General features: G+C 51.4%; 1 protein-coding gene across 1 annotated transcript; it reads right to left on the bottom strand.

Annotated features, from left to right (window-relative positions):
* Positions 1-883: 883 nt before the first annotated feature.
* Positions 884-20605, bottom strand: LOC107510766 (L-gulonolactone oxidase). The gene is made up of 12 exons (XM_016144624.2): positions 20431-20605; positions 19539-19640; positions 18321-18446; positions 17854-17948; positions 15435-15525; positions 12840-13025; positions 10986-11093; positions 10144-10220; positions 4992-5141; positions 4140-4304; positions 2406-2496; positions 884-1677 (listed from the first exon to the last, which is right to left on the bottom strand). Exons 1-12 carry the CDS (start codon positions 20431-20433, stop codon positions 1549-1551), a joined length of 1323 nt encoding a protein of 440 aa, XP_016000110.2. The 5' UTR covers positions 20434-20605; the 3' UTR covers positions 884-1548.
* Positions 20606-21338: the final 733 nt, after the last annotated feature.

The raw sequence follows: 21338 nt of genomic DNA, 5'->3' as shown, positions 1-21338 counted from the left end.
CCCAAACAGAAACTGTCGAACGCTAACTCCTCATTCTATTTCCTGTCTCTATAAGTTTGACTGCCCTTCACATAAATGGAGTCATACAGTCGTCTTTCTGTAGCTGGCTTATTTTACTTCACATTAGATCCTCAACTTTTATCCATGCTGTAGCACGGGTCAGAGTTTCCTTTTTTTTGCAGATTGAATATTCCATTGTATGCATATGCCGCCCCTTCTTTATCCAATCATCTGTCAGTTGATACTTGGGTTGCTTCTACCTTTTGGTCATTGTGACTAATGCCGTGAACAGGGGCGTGCAAATCTTTTCCCAAGTCTCTGTTTTCAGTTTTTCTGGGTGTACATTCAGAAGTGGGATTGCCAGCTGGTGTGGTCATCCTACGTCTAACTTTCTGAGGCGCCGCCATACTGTTTTCTGCAACGGCTGCTCCGCTGTATTGCTATTCCACCAGCAATGCACAAGGATCCCTGTTTCTCTGCATCCTTGGTAACACTAGTTACTTCTTAAAAATAATCGTGATCCTAACGAGTATGAAATGGCTTCTCATTGTGGTTTCATTTGCATTTCCCTAATGATTAGGGTTGTTCAGCACCTTTTCATGTGTTTATTGACCATCTATATATCTTCTTTGGAAAATTGTCTATTCAAGTCCTTTGCCCATTTTTTGATTGGGTATTTGTTTTTTTCTGGTGTTGAGTTGTAGGACTTCTTTATATATTTTGAATATGAACCTGTTATAAGATATATGATTAGAATATAAATTTGAGGCCAGGAACCTGTCTTAAAGTTATTTTAATTCCCCAAAGCACTCGGCACCTCATAGATGTTCAGTGCACCCCAAAGGATCACCTTGGAGATAAAGAAGATGGATCAGAGGGTGAATCAATTTTTGACTTTTATTAAAATGAAAGGAAGGAGAATCCCATTTCCCAAACATCCTCTGAAACAGGCATGCTGAAGATCAGGCTATGGGAGGTCAGATGGACAGATATACCCACAGGGGAGAGGAAGTTCCAGGGTAGAGGGGTACTGACCTGAACATTTGAAAAGACCCCCCCAAGGGTGGAAAGAAGCGGACTACAGTACACACAACTTCTATGCCCAAACACACGCCAACGGGGCCTCTTCTTAAGAGGGTTGGAGAGGGGACCCCTTTAAGAAAGGAACCCCTCTCACAGGCAGGTGAAATCTGTCAATGACTAAATCCCCGAGCTCCTAGAGAAACATAACACGTTGGGGCTTTTCTGTCTCTTGGGAAAACAGGATGTGGTAATGTAAGCTTAGGAAAAGGGGGTGCTGCATGAAGATGTAAATGGGAGTTGGGTGCTCTTCCTTGCATGGAGTTGCTGTGAGAATAAAGAAGGTAGGAGAGGGATGTATCCTGCCCAGAGCCAGGCCCATCACTGTGGGTCGGAGCAGCTATGGGCTCTGTGGCAGAGGCCCCAGGGGAAAGGTCTGTCCCCCTCGGGCCAAGGAACGTAGCCTTCAGCCTCATTGGAGGCAACTCCGGGGATGGGTGGGGTGAGCTCTTGTTTTCTGTTTCTGCTTCAGTAGAACACCTTTTCCAGATACGCATTCAGAAACATCCCAGTGGGGTCCAGCTTTTCTCTGATGGCACAGAACTTTGGGAAGGCAGGATACATTTTCTCAAAATCCTTCCGGGTGCAGCTGTGGGCCTGTGGAAGCAACAAGATACAAGAGGCCTTGGTCCCTGGAGCTGGGATTTCAGCAGGGCTGCAGACAGGCACCCCGTGCCCATGTGCCTGCATGTGTGACATCCCTACCTGCAGGCGCACACACACACATGCCTGCTACCCCTCCACACACACATGCATGTGCACGAATGCAGGCACCCATACCCACAGGTGCATGCACGCATGTACATGCATATGCAGGCACACACACACATAATGAAGAGATCCAAACAGGAGGGAAGAAGTTTCTGGAAACTAATGAAGGAAGGTGTTAAAATGTAGCATTAAATTCCCCATTCCCAGTCCTATCAGGCAGTGTGACAGAAAGCAGAGAGACCTCTAGCCTCAGTTTTACTGCTAATTAGTAAGTCCCATCACCTGAGAGACCCTAAGTTTCCTCTGTTAAATGGGCTCACGGACCCCTCCCTTATCCTGTACACAGGGTTTCTATGAGAATCAAATAAAGTGAAAGAGGAGGAATTTCTCTGAAAATTCTGAGGAAATTACAGTCGCTGGGCTGCTGGACCACGAATGCAGAGGGAAGCTGGGTCTAGGGGAGCCCCTCCTTCCTGGGACTTGCTCAGCGCCACTTTTCCTAGCCTTGGGGAGGCAGAGAAACGGGAAAAAAGGGGCGCCCTCTGGTGGAAGCTCTGGCTCACAGCAGCTGCCCAGTGGGCACAGGGGGTGAGGCTCTGCCTGGCAAGTCCTACCTTGGCCCAGTGGGGCCTGCCCCCGACCTTCTTCATGATGCTCTCGTAGGCCAGCCAGTAGTCCAGTCGTGACACGTCCTTGCCGTAGGGCCTAGGGGTTGGGGAGAAGGAGGTGAAGCCCTGTCCCTGCCTGCACTGTCCCACAGTTAACCTGGCACCTTCTCTGAGCCACACCTGAAACTTGGCATGTGACATGGAGATCAAGACATGGCTCTGCCTGAAGGACAAAGACAGCAATGACCCAGCAACTGGAGGGTTTTTGCTCATGCCTCATTCCAGGATCTGAAAAAGCTTGCATCCTCTCACATATTTTTAAATTGGCATCTGAAAGGTATCATGAGTTAAATAATTTCAAAATTTTTGTGTGTCTATATATAGATACTTACAATGTTATTATTATATATGTATGTTATGTATTTATAATTATGTTATTATGTAATTATAGTTTTTGGATTTTTTTTTCTGGATTCTGGGACTCCCCTCTAGAACAGTGCATTCTTGAATTGTCCCCTAGGCATGCTATTAGCTTGGGGTTTTTGTATGCTGAAGAAATTTATCATAAGATTCAGACTCTGTGGGAGGCACGTTTTCCTTTTGCAAAACGTATATACAATTCTCTGTGTGTGTACGTGTGTGTGTGTGTATACATACATACATAGATATATATATATTTCCTACTTTAGATATCTTTTTGACAAAGCCTAGGAACTTCAGAATCACCTCATTCAACATGCGGGAGGCACGGCCACATAACCTAGTTACTCAGTCCTCCCTGCCTGACCCACCAGCCAAGTCAGACTTACTAACAGAAAAGGTTAAGTCAGAAGTTTTAAAAATTAAAAAAAAAAAACAAAGGGAAACAAAAAAACAAACACCCCTCCCCCCCAAACGAAAATGTTAAGATGCATTCCCATTGCAAGTTTCTCACTGCTGAATCTGAATTCACATTTAGGGAGAAGATAAATAGACACACAAGGTCTAAGCCTTGCCACATTTGTCCCTACATGAAATAAGCTGTCGCCTTGTGAATGTGTCTTTCAGAACCTCTCTTTTCTGGATTCTGGGACTCCTAAAAGTTTGGCGTTTTTATATGCAAGAGAAATACACCATGTAAGACTCAGGCTAGGCAAGAGATATGTATTTCTTTTGCAAAGTCAGAGAGGGGCTATTATCAAGAGAGATCAGACAGAAGAGGCAGAAAAAAGACACATCTCAAGCAGAAAATTCTGGAAAGATGAGCTTCTTAACTACATACGTTCACAAGCCTCATACTGGACACTGTTGCATAACTAACTGGGAAAAACATCATGCGGTTGTGGGTGCAGATATCAGCACAGTGCCTGGTAAATGCCCTTTTCTGCTGAACTTGAACCTGGCTTCATAATCCTTCTCAAAAGTGCTCCAGGCTGTCAGAATCATGGACTAGAGTAGGCATATGAGATAGTGTATATTTGTCATTCTATAGTATCAGCTTCACAAATAGCAGCTATTCATATTAACATTACTTATTAATATTAATTATTGTATTAACGTAATATAGACTGGAAATGGTAGACATCATAAGAGTATAAAGAGAAAGTGTGTCAGAGCTCAAAGGAGAGACTGTTTTCCGTAGCCAGGATCAGGGAAGTCTAGCCAGGGAAGCGAAATTTGAACTGGCCTTGAAAGATGGGGAAGGAGAGGGGTCCTTTGGAAACTTCCCACCCCTGTCACCCATCCCAGTGAGCTGGTCACCTGTACATGATGATGTTCATGTAGCAGCTGTCCCTCCGGAAGCAGGGGCTCAGCAGGATGTCGTCCCCCCGGGTGAAGCGCACCTCCACGGGGAAGTGGGCCACCACCTTGGGGTGGGCCTCCAGCATGGCCTTCAGCTCCAGCAGGGCCTCCTTGGTCTTCTCTCTGTGCTCAACCCAGGGGGACAGACCCAGACCTCAGTAAGAGACCTCCAGGAGGTATCGCATGAGGCTCTGCGTGGCCTCCTACTTGAGGGGATCTCAGCCTAGTGATAGGGACTCCCAGCTCCTGAGCAGTTCCTGGCCTCCTCCTCTTCAGACAAAGTCATTCTAATTCTAATACTTCCACTTGGTCTAATAACCCCACCTGGAGAGTCTGGTGGCCCCATGCCTTGAACACAGTGACAGAAGCATCCCCTAATCACTGGACACCACCCCTAATTTTCCTGGAGACAGACCAAGAGAGAGGGCGATTTAGAGACAGCTGGGGCTACAGACCTAGCCCAGGTCTTTGCTGGGGTCCCTCCCAATGCATGCTGGGTGGGCTCTGCCGACCAAGGGCCTAAACACAGGGGACATTCTTTTGGAAGAACAAGAAGCTGGGCAGGAAGCCACATGCTCCAAGCCCAAGCCTGCTGGGACGGGCTGATGGAGAGTGATTCTGTGACTGATTTTCCCTATGAGGCAGAATGGCCTGGACATGGGCACCAGAAGGAAGCCCAGAGCCTCTGGTTTGCCCCCCACTAATAATGGGTAAGACTGGTTCACTGTCTATGTGCTAGGGCTGCAGTGGGCATCGAAGGGGATCGCTCTGGCACCGACCCACGCCCAGCCTGACTCATGCAGCCCCTACCTGGGGATGGCCCAGTCCTGGACATGCTGCTTGAACCGACACTCATAGGTGAAGACCTTGTGGCTGAGGTTGCTGTTCTCCTTCTTCTTGGAGAAAAGGAGCCAGAAGAAGAAGCGATTGATCCAGCCCACGAGGCACGGTAGGAAGGTGCTGAAGGGGGAGGCAGGGGGGCACATTATCCAGCATTTAGTGAGTGCCGGCCACGTGTCGGGCCCTGGGCTGAGTTCTTCGCAAAGCGAGGCCTTGTTCTCTACACACACAGCCACTTACGCTCAGAGAATGTGAGCACGGCTCTACGTCATCCTCTCCGCAGCTGCATGGGCGTCCGGCTGTGGAGATCCCACACTTTACCCTGTCATTCCCCTGCGAATGACTGCATTGTTTTCAGTGTTTGTTTGTTTTTCATTCTTAATTGTGTTAAAAACCACAAAAAATAAAATTTACCACCTTAACCATATTTAAGTGTACAGTTCGGTAGTGTTAAGTATATTCACATTGTTGTGCAATGGATCTTCAGAATCTTGCAAAACTGACACTCTGTCCATGTTAAACACCTCCCCAGACCCCCTCTCTCCACACCCTGGTAACCCCCATTCTACTTTCTGTTTCTGTGAATTTGACTACTTTAGAAGCTACACATAAGTAGAACCATGTGATGTTTGTCCCTTTGTGTCTGGCTTATTTCACTTAGCATCATACCCTCAGAGTTCAACCATGTCGTAGCATGTGCTGGAATTTTCATCTTTTTCTAAGCTCAGGAACACTCCACTGTATGGAGATACCGCACTATGTTTATCTATTCGTGCACCGATGGACTCTGCCCCGCTTCCCCCTTTGGGCTGCTGTGAATAACGCTGCCGTAACATGAGTGTGCATGTTATTTCTTTGAGACTGTGCTTTCGATTCTTGTAGATACATACTCAGAAGAGGGACTGCTGGATCGTATGGCAGCTCTGTTCCTAACTCGTTGAGGGACGTCCATACTGTTTTCCATGTGGTGACACCAATTTCTATCCCACCAACAGTGCACGCGGGTCCGATTCCTCCACATCTTCACCGACACTTATTTCTTTTCATTTTTTTGTCACCACGCGCTACACTATGATAACAAATACCTTTGTAGTTACGTCCTTTCCAGAGTATTGGGGCAAAGGGCGAGTATAGTTTTAATTTTAGCAGGTTGCTACCAGATTAATTTCCATAAAGACTGTAGTATTTCACCTTCCTTCCACACCTGGCCATCCTGGGAAGCCCTGAATGTTGAAAGAGGTCAGTGGGGGCCCGTGTCCTCGGGAGGGGTCTCAGCTTATAGGCTCTTGTCTCTGGAAGTGATGCTAGAACCACACAAGGAATTGCACAGGGAGGACTCTGCTTCCTGGCCAGGAAGGAGTGATCACCTGGCTATTTGATCTAGGAATCTTACTCACCAAGTCCTATTCTTCAAAATCTATACTTACACACACACACACACACACACACACACACACATTAAAGTTCACCTTTTTCCTGTTTATAAAAATACTAAATGCTCACTGCAGTTATGTTGGAAAGTCAAGAAAACAAAATCAGCCTTCTTGATGCTGTGCAATGTCAGACCGAAGGCCTGTGGCATCTGCCCAAAAGGAGGGGAGGACGGGAACCCCTGCGGTGGGTGGGCGCCGGCCCACGGCCTGTTCATGTGCACGCGTGTGGTGTGCGCCGTCTAAGGTATCTGCATGTGCTGGATGGGTTCACTATGGCGTGGATGTCAGCAGGTCTGCCTGACACTCCAAAGCCCGCGCCCTCTCACTGCATTATACGCACTCAGGACACAGGGACACGGGAAAGACAGCATGGGACTCATCCGGGGAGGTGAAGGATTCAAGGTTGTGTCCTTGAAAGTGTCATAAATCTGCACATTTAGGGCAGAGAGACTTGTGCTGCAGGCTGTAAACGAAGAAGCTAAAAGGCAGCCTCCACGAGGGCTGACCTCAGACGTGCAGCCAGGAGCTCTCTGGGACCGGGGTATGGGTGACCGGTTCTGGCAAGGGCCCAAGTGGGCACAGGTCCAGTGGCTCATTGCAGGATGGCCTGGCAGAGGGCTGTCCAGTCATCCCACTCGTGAACCTGGGTCCTGACAGCTAGGGGCCTTATGAGGTGAGCTGGCTCTAACCACCTCGGCAGCAGCTCCTGCCTCTCCTGGGGTCACTAAAAACTCCTGGTAACCAGGCTCAGTCTGGCTTCAATCTGGTTAAAGTGAAAATGGGTTTTGGGCCCTATGGGCCTGAAACCTCAGTGCAGGCCTCTTTCTCTGGACTTACTCTCCTTTCTCTCTGCAGGTGGCCTCTGCCCAGAGGCTCAGCGGCCCATAGGTCTAATCCTTGTCCTGTTTCTATTTCATCATCTGCCATAAATCCGTCTCAACTGCTCACACCATCTTGTGTGGGGTTACAGATAATACCAGTGGATCTGGGGCCTTGTATTCTGCCAGGTAGGTGAGCCACAGGAAGCCTTCATGGACCTTCGCGAAGAGAGAGGGAAGTGATGCCCAGTGAACACCCTTCCTGTGGACTTAGCCTGAATCCTCCCAAGAACTCAATCACTGCTACCAGCTTTACTCACTGTATGGGTAAACCACAGTTTGGAGAGGCTGCGTGATTTACCCAGTCACGCAGCAGGTGAATGGAGGGCAAGGATCAGAGTCCAAGGTCCACTTGAATCCACAGCTCATGCTCCCTCTATGGTCCCAAGCTGACTGAGTTTTCTAAGACTCAGATATGGGTACGTGCTGCAGGGCTGGAGAGGAAAGGACTCCATCTCTCTCAGGCAGATGCTCTCTGGTGTCTCAGAAGCCAGCCTGGCTGAGGTGGGTCTTCCCCTGGCCCCGGGGGACAGGGCTGTTCTACCCATAGGAGCTGAACTTGGCCCTGGTCCTGACTCACCCTCTAGGGACCGAGTCCTGACAGATATCCTGCCTCTCTATCCTGGTCAGCTATGGCCACCACTATACCCTACATTTGCCTGTTACTCAACAGTTCAAGGACATGGATCAAGCTTTTCTTTCGGCATTTCTTACACAAATATCTATGAGCTTTGTCCAGGTGCCAGGCATGGTCTGGGGCACTGGAGATCAAGTATGACAGGCCAGACAAGGATTCCTGCCTTCATGAGGGTAAAGTGAATCTTACTGTAGAAGCTACTGGTAGACCACGAGTTTCCCAATTGTTATTTACATCTTACTTCCGCACCCTCAGGCTCACAGCTCAGTCAGCATCCAGAGCTGCAGAGATGAGGCAGGGGGACACAGTGTCCAGAAGCCATTAAGGTAGAGCCAAGTGGGCTGAGCTCAGAGGCCACGGAGCTCTCATGGAGAGCCAGCCCCGGCTGGGATGTGGCAGTGGTGTGTGATTTAGAGCCCTATTTCTTTGAGGGCTCACTGGGCTCGCACTCCACAGACACAGGCACATAAAGCTGCCGAGCTGCTGTGATGGAGGCTGCAGAGAAAGCATGGCCACTCTCAACCCCAGTCCATAATCTGGTGGCGCAACAGCCTCCAGGCTCACTCAGCTCTCTCACTGCTCCTAGTCCCTTCTCCACCCAGATCAAGCAGGTCACTCTCTAGTCTCACTATCCTAACACCTTCCGGGCAGTTAGTCCTCTTCCCAGTTTGTCATCTTCCCCTAAATGTGCCTCACCCCATCGCTGAAAGGAAGGGGCTGACTGTTCTAGAACAGACACCTGGGTTCAGGCCCCGAGTGCCATGGTCCTGGCCATGCCCAGAACTGACAGGCACACTGGCCAGCTCTCTGGGTCACGCTGTCAGCGCTGCCTTTTGTGGGCATTTATGACTTTACAGGCAGGGAAAGTTTTCTTAATAAGACACAAAATTCCCAAAAATAAGAGAATAGATGGATAAGTTTGACTACATCAAAATTAAAAACATCTGCACACCACAAAACGCCATAAAAGTGAAAGACAAGACACAAACAGGGAGAATATGTTGCAAGACATATAACCAACAAAGGACTAATGCTCAAAATACATGTAAATAAAACCCTACAAAATAGCAAGAAAAGAAATAAAAGCCACTCAACTTTTAAAAAGGGCAAAATACATAAATAGTTATTTAACAGAAGAGAAATCTGAAGGCTCAAGCTGAACGGCCATGCAACCTCATTAATAATCAGGGACATAAGAATCAAAAACTGTAATGAGATAACGTTTAATAGACATCATCAGGAAATATAGAAGGCTGTCAACAGCAGACTTGGCTAGCTTGTGGTGCACTGAGTCTCACAGTGCTTGGGGAGTTAACTTGGTATAAAAATGACTTCAGTGAACAATTCAATCTGATAAAGCTGAAGATGCCCATACTTGATGGCCCAAGAATTCCACTCATGAGTATATACTTAAGATATAAAAAGCTCCAGGAGCAATGTTTGAGAATGGTCACAGCAACATTGTTTGTAATGGCTAAGAATCCCAGAAATGATCCAAATATCCATCAATAAGAATATGGATATGTTGTGGTAAATGTATATATACAGTGAAAAACAAAAAATTAGAGCTCTGCATATCAACGTGGATAAATATGACCATCAAATCTGAACTACTGACTTTATTATTTCAGCATTCATAAAACTACAGTATAAATAAAAGCAAGAGAATGATACGCAGGAAGTCCAGGGTGGGGGTTTCCTCTTGGGAGGAGGGGTTGCGATCTGGGAGTTCTGCAAAGAGGACTTCCTTGTACCAGTGTTGTTTTGTTTCTTAAGCTGGTGTTGAGTATGTGGTGCTTATTTACATCTTAAATATACGTTGCCTATATCATTTTGTATGTATGAAACATCTGTAAGTTTTTATATGATGTCATCCCATATGATATCATGGCTGGATACAAAGTCGCCACTGAAGGCCCTGTAAAACCTTGCCTATCACTGATAATACACATCCAGGGGCAGACATGGGGCCCGAGCATGGGCACAGATTTTAGGCTAGGGAAGAGCAGGACAATATTAAAAGATTTACCACATCGCCCGCGAATCAGAATAGAAAACCACTGGCTCAGAAGCCAGACCCAGCCTGTATGCATGAAGGTAGGGGCGTTCTTTGGATGCACTACATCCTCCAAAAGCATATGGCAGATGCCAGAAAAGGTGCCCTGCATTCCTACCTGATCCAGAGCAGGAACTCCAGTAAATGGAATCCGATGGCATAGTCCCAAAACCAGCTGGCCGAAGAGGAGGGGGGCTGGGGAGCAGAATTTGTGATCAGTTTCGTTCCTCATGGTGTCCCCTTAGAGAGAGATGTGTCCCTGTAGAGTGTGTGTGTGTGGTGACTCACATGCCCGGACAATTAAAAACCTCACTCCTTGGTGGCACAGTCGGTTCCCATGCCTCTGTGTGTATATATGTGTGTATTTTTCACAAGACAAAGAAATACACCTGGCCTTCCTCTTTAGAGCCAGTGAGCCATATGTCCAGCTATCACCCTTTATGAACCTCACACCAGCCCTTACACATAGTAGGTGTCACAGTCTTTGCCTGACTCATCCCATCAACAACCATCCTAAGTGAAGGCTTCGTTTTACTTTGCTGAGAAGCAGCCTGTTTGCTAAGCACAGGAGGGAGAGACATGAAACTACTGGTTTCTTCGCCTGCATAATTGGGGGTGGGAGAGATGGGAGCATTGGAGGGAAGGTCGGATGTGTTAGACGGTTTCCGAGGTCCAGTCCAGCTGCCTAGTTCTGCATCTCATCCCATCCTGTCCTGTCCACACTTTGTCCTCTGCACCCCCACCCTTGCCCTCACCCCTACACATCCCTACCCAGCGACACAGTGGACCCTCTCTGGGCCCAGCTTCCTTCTTCCTTCCACCCTCTGGTCATTCCTGCGTCTCTCCTCACACTCAGTGATGCTCCCCTCGCTGCTCCCCTTCTCACGTCTCACTGCCCATCGGGATGACGGCGAGCCCCAGCCACCCCGTAGCTGAAGGGGTGTGTGATAGGGTGGTTACCTTGTTGGTGTGGTCCTGGTAGATGACGCTGACATTCTCGGTGTGTGGGAACCAGAGGAAGCGGAAGTACTCGGATTTCTTCAGATGGCTGTCCAGGTTGTCAAGAACCTGACCTCAGCGGGAGGAGGAAAGATGGCATTAGTCATAGGATGATGGTAGGGAGTCCTGGAAGTCAGAGCCTGGGATGTGCCTCAGTTTCTCCCCATCAAAAGGAAATTCTTAAAATGGTCCTAACATTGCCAAATGGCACGGGATGCCTCATAATATGCGGGACCTTAAAATGGTCCACTTCCATGCTGGCTTCCCTGAGTGGGTTAGAGGATCGCAATAATTTCTTAGTTGTCCAGGCTTAAACAGTTAGCTATATGAGTTCAGGCAAGTTGCTTAATATCTTTGTGCTTTGGTTTTCCCACCTGTAAAATGGGGTTAGTAACAGAGTCCAAGTCAAGATCGTTATGAAGATTCAATGTACTAATGCCTAGAAAATGTTTAAAATGGTGTCAGGACATGATTAGCACAGTATATGTATAAGCTGTTGCTGCAACTACTGTTACTCAGATTGCCACTGTCATCACCATCATCGTCATCATCATCTCTTATCCCCATAATGCCTGACACATCTTAGGTCCTCAGGAAAATGAGCAGGAGAGTCCTGCTCTAACACGGCTCATTACTGAACGCACTGAGATAACATCGGAAAGCCATAGGTCTCTGCTGCAACTACTCAGCTCTGCCAAGGATGACAAAGCAGCCACAGATATCGGTGGACGATGAGCATGACTACGTGCTAATAGAACTGTATATACAAGAACAGGCGGCAAGCCAGGTTGTGCCCGTAGGCTGTAGTTTCCCAGGCTCCCACCCTAGAGCTGTGGGCACAGAGCCTGGCACACAGCGAATGTCAGAGAATGAAGAGAAGGGCCGTTCTTGCCGGGCTGTGAGCCTGGGAGGCGTTCAGGAAGAAACCCCAGGGCTCTGTACCTATCACTTCCATCTTGATAGGGTGACAGACCCATGGCCCACAGGGCGGTCACCACGAAATCCTCTGGGTGGAGCCGATTTTCTGCGAGAGCAGGGAACATGGCCTGGTGGGCTGGCCTGGAGGAAGGGGCTGGGACCGAGAGCGGAAACCCCCCGCTTCCTCGTGTCCTAGCTCCTGGGCCATCTCACTGTACTGCCCAGGGTCCCGGCAGTGAGTGTAATGGCTCCTTCTAGAGGATTAAAGCTGAGTCTCCTGATACCTGGTCCATCCGCTCTCTGTTCCTCCTTTGATATGGCCGAGACTGGCTAAGATTGTCCGTCTGTCCTTCCATCAGTCTGTCCATCCAACATGAGTTTTTCATTCATTCGAAAAACACTGCCTTCAATCAGAAGCCAGCTGTCCTTCCCCCCACTACCCCCCCACCCGCCATCATCCAGATCCAAATCCCCTGCACACGCCCTCAGGCACAGGCAATGTGGAAGTTAGTTCATCCACCCCCTGCTGTGAAAAAAACATTGTAAAGGGAATCGGGGCATTCCCTGTGGCTGGGTGGGTGCACTTGGGAGTCAATGCCCTCCAAGGAGCAGTCAGCTCCTGCCGGTGCCGTGTCTCCCACGGCAAGTTGCTACCCAGCCTCCTTTTTGGCTGTACCTCTGCCACCCCCCTGCAGGTCTTCTGAGCTTCACTGACCTGCTCAGAAAAGGTTCTGGTCACAGTGTTGCTAAGGCCAAGGAGGGGATGGCGAGGTCAGCCCACTCCCGCATTCAAGGGGCCTGCAGAGCCACAGGGGGCTGTCCGTGGGGCGTGGCCCACTTGTCCACGTCCTCAATTTATTTTCTGACGCTGATCAGTGGTAAGAAAGAGACCAGTACCTCTCTCAGGGTGGAAGGGAAGGAAGTCTCCTGCAAGTGGAACTGCGGCACACACTGCAGGGTGACGGCGAGGATGACACCGAGGCAGCCCAGGTGAACCCGCACAGCCCGGAACACCTCTGCGTTGCTGGACTCTGAGCACTCAAGAATGGTCCCATCAGCTGTCAGCAAGGTCAGCGCCACCACCTGGCAACAGAGAAGAGCCACACTCAGAATCCAGGCGGGCATTTCCCGCGCTCTCAGGTGAAGCCCTCACCTCTCTGTTTGTCTTTGCAAGTGAAGCCAGGGTGACCTAGCCTGGGAAGATCACTGTCATCTGGCCACAGGGGACTTTCCCAGCAGGGTCTACAGTCACAGCCTGAAGGGGGGTCTCAGTCTTTAGAGAGGGAGAAAGCGGAAATGGCGAGGCTATCAATGAGTGGCTTCAGCCCTCAGCGGGGAGAGGGGAACCATCATCACGTGAAGTTCCATGGGACCTGCACGTCTTGTCCTCCCACCACTGCTTTGCTCATTCCGTGGGCTTCATGGTCAGGATGCAGCAAGCCTCTGCCCTGCCCCGAGGAGGAATAAGATGAGCCCGGGCTCCAGAGAGCTGCGAGGTCCTGGGCGGAGGGCCTGGTGAAGGCGCACAGAGCCTATGTGTGCATCTGGGGTAAGACCAGCCCACTGCCCCCTCGCAGCCTCTCTCTGCCTGTCACTTCTCCTGGGCGCCACCTCAGGTAAGCTGAGTCCATCTTCTTATTTGGGGACCCACTTGCCTTAGGAACCAGGGTCTCTCACTTGGACGCACCTGCCTAGCAACCTCTGGGTTTCTACGAAGAGTAGGATGCTCCTTGGAGGCAAAAGATTAGCTCTGGCATCTTTCACCTTGGTCCCATTTCCAGAGGAATCCTCTCTCATTGCCTGTTTGAGTTTTTCTCCGTACTCCGCTACCTGCTAATTTGGACCAAAATTGCTTTTGAAATGTGGCTGGGTGCTCAGGGTCAGAGAACAGATACAGCTGAGCTAATTCTGATTAACGGTGGCCAAGACCAGACAGGAGAAAGCGGAAGAAATGGGGCATGATGGCCCTCTGTGGTAGCGAGGGGGTCGGGACAATTTTGATAAAAACCAGATTTTGTGTCAGAGCCAGAGCAGTGAACGAGAACTGGCCAGTGAGATGCTTTAGCAGACTCCAGCAACAAGTAAAGGTGGGCAATGATTTTATAGGCTCTGTGACCTTGGGCATGTCATTTAACCTGTTTCCTCATCCGTAGAAGAAGAACTCTCTCGAGACTGTGTGAACATGCAGCTCAGTGCCTGGCGTACAGCGGGTGTGAAGGGTGTCAGCCCCCTCCCCGGACGCCCTCCACTGGCATGATGTGTGAAGTACAGCTGTGGTGTCCCCCACTGCTGTCGCAGAGCCGGTCCGGTTGAGTTGGGCTGCCTGAGAGAAGGAGCCAGTAACTCTCATGAGCCTTTTGATTTGTGGCCAGAGTTATTTTCATACTCTGCTGACCATTTTGGGAAACTGAGGCAATCAGTTTGACATCAGCCCTGGAGAGCTGACTAGGACTGTGGCCAAATCTTGGGAAGAGGGCCATTGTATCATCCTTCACCCCCAGTGACCACTGGGCACTCGTGGGCAGTAAAGTCAGCTCTGGGGAGGGGCAGGGAATGACGTGTCTATTGAGGGCTCTGTGCACCTGAAGATCAGGTCCCACAACATGTATCCTGCTTTGGCTGCAATGGCTCTTACCTGTGGAGTGGGGGGAACGGGTAACACGGAACCTCGGCCTTTCCCCTTCCCCGCTCACTCCGCCCCTCAGGTTGCCCGCTAGGAAGCCTCTTTTAACATGAAAGTGGAAGGAGGCAGCCCCCCGCAGGGCAGCTCCTGAGCAGGCTTCACAGCCTTGCACCGCGTCAGCCACACCTTTAACAGATGCCGTCTCATATGCTCCTCCTGGGTCCAGAAGAATTCTCCCCATGTTCCAGACAAAAACAGGGATGTACAGAGAAGTTAAATAACCTGTCTACATGCAGGTAGGAGGCAAGTTTTGAACCCAGGTCTAAGTTCAAAACCTGTGCTCATAACCAGTCCTCCACACTAGACTCCTGGGAAGTTTAAGATATACTTTTCGATGAAGGTCAGGTGTGGATCAGAGGCCCACACCTGCTGGGCTTCAGGTAGCCCCAGCCACCCTCTGACCACTGGACTTGCTACCGTGGAAAGGCCCCTTGCCCTGCCTGGCTCCCAGTTTCAAAGAGCATGAACATCTTGCTCCGCTTGCCCTTTTCCACGGGGTGGCCAGGAGGCTCCTGAGAGGCACTAGTACATTAACATGCATGAGGACTCCTTTTGGCACTTGTGTCTGTCAGGGACAGATGAGGCTGAGAGCAGGAGATGCTGTTCCTGGAAGGCACCTGCCAAGTCTCCATCAGAGGAAGAGACCTGGGCTGGTTTTGAGGCCCACGAGGAGCTGAGCCAACAGGCTCTGGGAGAACGAGATTTCCCGGGAGGACGAGATTTCCCAGGAGCCTTGGAAAAGTGGGGCTCCTTCCAACCCTCCCTTCTCCCTGGCAGTCGGCAGGGCGCTGCGAGGTAGGCACACTCACCTGGGTGGCCAGGATGCCGTGCCTGATCCCTGTGTTGTGTGTTCCGGTTCCAATGACACCACCTGCAGTCACATCTGACACGGCTCCCAGGCTGGGCTCGGCAGGACAGAGCGAGGAGGACACAAGGGACCAACCAGTTAGGCTTCCCTGGGACAGTGGCCTCCAGGCTGTGGTGCGAGGCCCTCAGAGCAGAATAGTAGATTCATCCCCTCCCTGGGTTCTTGTCTCGCACTTCCCACGACTTCACTTGTCTGACTCGCTGGCCCTCCTTGTCTCTGAGCCTCAATTTCCTCACCTCAGTGGCCTGTCACATGAGCTCGTAGGGGCATGGCCCAGCTCTGAGGGGGCGCCTGCCTGCATAGCTCTGGGGTTTCCACAGCCTAGAAGCTCCCTTCTCTCTGTCCCCCACCCATCAACAACATCTTCTCCACCAACCCAAGGCCCCAGTGTTCCTAAGACTTCTTTAGATGCAGCCTGGTAAGGCTTGAAAAGTCCCATAGGACCTGGATCAAATGATACACACGCAACCCAAGCTGCTATGAACAGGTAGGAACCTCCCTGAGTTGTGAGGAAGGACAAGACCATTCTCAGAAACCTTTAGGGGCTCCTAAGGCCATCTAGAATAAGCCCCACATCCTTCAGCCCAGAGTTCCAGGCCCTGGAATGAATAAAAGCTTCTGTGTACACAAGAGGACCAGATTCCTTAAGGGAAGTTGTATTGCTCCATAGGCATGCAGTCTAGGGGCAGAAATTAGAAAGATACGCCCAGATCTCAGGGTCAAGGAAAGAGTGGGTCAGGAGTATAAGAGGCTTACTTTTCAGGAGCTTTCTGAGATATTCCAGCCCCAGCTTAAAGGAGAAGACAGACAATATTTCCTGAAGGTCTATTGTGTGCCAAGGTGATTGGAGCCTTACATTGTACACAACAGTTGCACAATTAATGGGCTTGGTGTGAAAAGGCAGGGATTTGAAATGACCCCTCCCCTCAGCAGACCCAGAGCCCCCGAGGCAGACAGGCTCCTCAAAACACAGGCTGGATGACACCAGTGGCTCTGCTTTGATTTCAACCTAAGTCGACAAGCTGATGATCAGAAAACCTGGCTTCATGCCTTCCTGCAGAGGCAAGACCTGGGGGTGCCCTGGCAGGACAGTAAGAGGATGAGAGAGACTGAAGCCTTTCCCCGTCCCCCCCCGCCCCGTCCTCCCCTCACCCTGTGTCCACTGTCTTCTCTGTTCCTACTCACTGGACTGCTGGGTGATATGGCCCCTTCTGAAAAGACCGGAACGTTAAAAGGGGGTCACAGACGGCCCGCCCAGGGGGATGCTCTGGCGTGTGGGAAGGCACAAGCGCGGCGACGTTCGCCACAGAATTATGAATCACAGCGAAAAACAGAGCCACCCAAGTGTGCACAAGGGAGGGTGGTCGGTCCGGCGCGACCTTTCTTCCCTTCTCCGTGAAGTTTACGAAGGCGAAAGAGGAATGTGGAAGTGAGGCTGTGCTGGCGGTAGGAGAAAGCAGGCTGGGTACAGCGAGGCCCTCAGGGAGAAAGGCCTCGGAAGGAAAGACCAGGCTTCGGCCTCTGGGGGGATGGACATAAGGAGCCACGGGGACAGTTCCCTTCTGGAGGCTGTGGAACGAGGCATTGATGGAGCCAGGACAATGAACAAGAACAAACATTTACGGAGCACTTAATACGTGGGGCGTCTTTTACTCATCTAGTCCTCTGAGCACCCCTATTTTATAGACCCACTTTTCTAGACGAGAACTCTGAGGTTTAGGTGGGTCAAGGAACTCGACACAAGCTCGTATGGGGTGCGGGAGGGACGCACACCCAGGCCGGCTGCTCTTGGAGCCGGGGTCTTCGCCACACCGCTGTCTGTCTCTTACGCGCAGCACTGCGTCCTGCAGCCTCTGGCTTGCCACACGGTGAACGCCCCAGCCAGTGACTTTGGTAAATAAGCCCTTTGGCCTCAACCCTGCTTTCTTCATCCCTCAGCGGGGGTTATGTTTCCCCCGCTCAGGGTTGGTGTGATGATGAAATGAGTCAGTGCATCAACCGACCAGCACGTGGCCTGACACAGCTCTGTCCTTCCCTACTGCCTCCCCAGCCACTCAGTCCCCGCAGCATCCTTGGAGCTGTAGACCCAGGTGGCCCCTGGGACACACATGCTGGGACACCCTAATTCCCTCTGAGTGGCAGATGAGCCTTGTGCAGGCCGCCACTTGAGGAGGACTGGGTCCCCAGGGAGGACAGAGACATCATGAGCAGGGCACATGCTTCAGGGCCCAGAAGCTAACACCTCCTAGTGTCACCGGCTATGGACTCTGCGCCACTATCTGCTTAAGGCCCCTGAGTGCCCCAGGCAGCGGGTAGTGAGCAGCACTGGCCCGCCTAAAAATGGGGGAAGTGGCTCTTACTTGGACAAGGCCAGGCCATGCTTGTCTAGCTGAGGGTGCAGGTCAGCCAGGAGGATGCCAGCCTCCACGGTCACCTGCTTTTTCTCTGTGTCCACCTGCAACAGACCAGCATAGGCTGAGATGAGTTGAGTCATCACCCAGCCCTTGCGACGACGTGAATGAGAATGTCTCAGCCTGTGGTTAGCTCAAGCCACCTCCCACTCCGGGTAGCCAAATGGGATGTGGGCTCTGGCAGAAAAGGGGGTGGACATCCTCACCATGGCCACAGGGGTGCAGAACTGACAAGAGGCCTGAGCAAGCCCAGGGAGGGCTCTGGACTGTGGGTCAGGAATTGGGGTGTCACTTTGGGACTCAGGGGCAAGGAGGGGATCAGGCCACCGGGGAGAGGCTAATGAGCTTCTGCTTGGGGTTTGCGATGGAGGCCAAGGCTGGGGGCCAGCAGAGGCGGAGGAGAGGGCTGCGAGTACCTGGAGAACCCGGTTCATCTTGCCCATGTGAATCATGAAGCCATCGGTGCAGGCGATGTCCGAGGGCGAGTGGCCACCACCCACCACCTTCACCCGCTTGTTCTGCTGCCTGGCCAGGGCCAGCACCTGCCAAGGCAGTGCCTGGGTAAGCCTCAGCTCAGGCCTTTGTCTGTGGCACAGCCAGGGGCACACAGGGCCGTGCAGGCCGCGCGCCCCACTGGCCTCCAGGGCCCCTGCCTGGCTGGAGGCTGCTGTGCAGTTCACTCCAAGAAGAGAGTTGGAGAGAAGGGCCAGGAAGTGAGTGGGATGGAGAACCAAGGAAACATCCAGAAGTGGGACTCTCATGTGCTCCCCTGGCTGGAGGCTTTTCTACAGGCAAGCCTGATCACATTCCTCAGGGCAAGCCCTTTCAGGGGTGTCCCGGTGCCTTCACAATAAGGTCCCGGCTCCTCACCTTGGCCCACACAGGCCTCAGCTGCCTCCCAGGCTGGAATGGAGCCTCCGAGGGCAGTGACAGTGGCTTAGTTTGACTCTGCACCTCCCACGTCTACCCCAGGCCCAGCATGAGTAGGCAGTTTACAGTGATCGCTGAATGAATAAATGAATGAATGCATGATGCCACGTAAATGAATCCACATCCTTTCACCCTCACGTTCCTGCTCAAACACTCACTAGTCCATGGAACACCAGTTTTACAGTTTATATTGTAAGGAGTTCCACAAGCATATTCCACATACAGCATGTTTGAAGGTTCAAGTTCTAAAATAAAGAAACCTGTTTAATACCATCTTCCTAGAGCTCCCTTCACTATACAACCTGCCTAATTTTCACTCGTCCTTAGTGGCCCTCTAGGGAAACGTCAGTCCACAACAGCCTCACCCATTACTAAGTCGCGATTGTGCAGGTCAGCATAGTTTAGGAATGGCCTTCGGGTACCGAAGTATTAGCACACCTCGAATTTCTTCTTGCAGCTCAGGATCCACTCACAGCCACGCTGCTGTCCCAGCCTCCTCTTCTGCTCTGCTCTGCATTGCACTTATCCTCCAGGTAAGATAGTACACCTCACCTGGCTAGCAGAGCTGGGGTGGGCTGGGGGTCTCAGCCTAGCAAGCCCATCTCCTAGCCTCTGCTCTGGAGCAGAGTCTGGTCTATAGGGCCCACATGAGCTGGAGATCTAGGGGCTGGGCCAGCGGGCACCGAGCTAAGATGGACACTCACCTCTATGATCTCTTGCACGGATGTGGGCTGATAGTACATTGCTGGGCAACAGCCATAGGTCCTTGCCCAGTTTTGGAACGTGACTCCTTTGTACCCATGAACCTGTGACAGGAGAAAAGCTAAGTAACCACAGACAGGTGGCCATGGCTGCCCTTGACCTTCATCCCACTGTCCTGGCATTGAAGAGGAGAGATGCTGGGGCTGTGTGCTGAGCGAGGCTCCTTCCCTGCCATCATCACTGCTCAGGGGCAAGGGGATGAGGGCAGGTGGGCAGATCACACAGGAGACTCTGCTCATTCTTAGCAGGCAGGATGAGGTCAGGGTGGAGCCTGAGAAAGCAGGACTCGGGGCTCAGTATGAACGGCTCTCTGAGGGACCCAGTAGGAGGCTGAGCAGGATGATCGGGAAAGGGGGTGCATATGCTGGCCCGTGGTCCAAGGACTTGGAAGTGGCCTTCATCTTCCCCACCAGGCTTTTCCAGCATGGAAGGGGCACATCTAGGAGACTCCACAGTGCCTTCCTGGCCTCTAGGTCACAGCAGGGGCCTGGGGGGTGGGATGGGGCGGGGTGGGGGTGGGTAGGACTCCCATTTATTGGAAACCAGCTGAGTCCAAAGTGCTGTGCTGGGATCCTCCATATATTGTAAGTACCCCAAGCTCACACAGCAACCCAAGGTAGAGCGGAGTCCAACCAGGCCCTCCTCCCTCATGCCTTCCCCCAATAGCTCAGTGCCTCCTCATAAACCTAAGTCCCCTTCAGGAGGGTCCCCATGGTCTCCCCGTGGCCCCCCCGGGCCTCGAATATGACCTAACTTTGCTCTCCTGCACCCTGCTCAGGGGCCCAGCCTGAATTAAGCCCAGCTGAACTGACCGGCTGTCCCGTGTGGCCCTACCATGGTTCCAGTGGCGGGTCAGTGGCCTTGGCTCACTCTGACTTCCTCCTGAAAGAGCCCTGGGAGGTGGGATTCAGAGGCACAGCCGAGGGGTCTTGAACAGCCAGCACAGCGACTTCAGTACTCGAGCTGACTCCGAACTGCTGGTCATGGGGAACTTTGGGGCCCAGCAAGGGTGGGTAAACAGAGCGGGGGCGGGGGGGGGTGAGGGGGGACTGGCTCCACCCAGACAGCAGCTCAGGCCCACCCCCTGCCCTGGTCCTCTCTCAGCAGCAAGGTGGAAGGGCACTTTAAAGGTGGCTTCTCTGTTGCTGGAAGCTGCCTGAGTGCTGACTCAAACTCCAGGCATTCTGAGCAGAAGTGTTAGTAGTTACCCAGACTCCCCGACAGGAGTAAAGGCCCAGCTCTGTAACCATAGAAACTTCCCTGGAAGACCTTCCTTAAGTATCTCCTAGAAACACCTCCATTTTATGGTTATAAATTATCCCAAATCCCAGAGGACAAAGTCCATAAAAGCTGCTGGCCTAAACCAGCTAAAAACTCATGCGCAAGAAGTACTGCCCATAACTTCAGCCTCATCACACCGTCAGTATATCGTGACTATGCTGGAAGTTCATGAATCTAATTATAACACTGAATTCTGGGTAAGCACATGCACATTAGGCAAAGTTAATATAGCAACCGTCAGTCAAGGTTACCTCACATTCGGATCATCTGTGACCCACTCCCCACCCCCAATCAGGGCCCAAATATACACAGATCTTCCCCTTTCCGTGCAGTTAGGCTGGAGACCCGCCCCTCCCCTTGAGGAGTATTCTCATCTCTTCGCCTCCTGAATTCCGCGTGGCTGCAGCCTTCCTTAGCCTGGCCGGTCTCTTAAAACGTACTTGCAATAACTCTTTACTTTT

The sequence above is a fragment of the Rousettus aegyptiacus genome, unplaced genomic scaffold, assembly GCF_014176215.1.
Source record: "Rousettus aegyptiacus isolate mRouAeg1 unplaced genomic scaffold, mRouAeg1.p scaffold_m13_p_16, whole genome shotgun sequence".
NCBI lineage: Eukaryota > Metazoa > Chordata > Mammalia > Chiroptera > Pteropodidae > Rousettus > Rousettus aegyptiacus.
The sequence above is the reverse complement of the archived record's forward strand: the minus strand, read 5'-3'. Positions and strand labels throughout refer to the sequence as shown.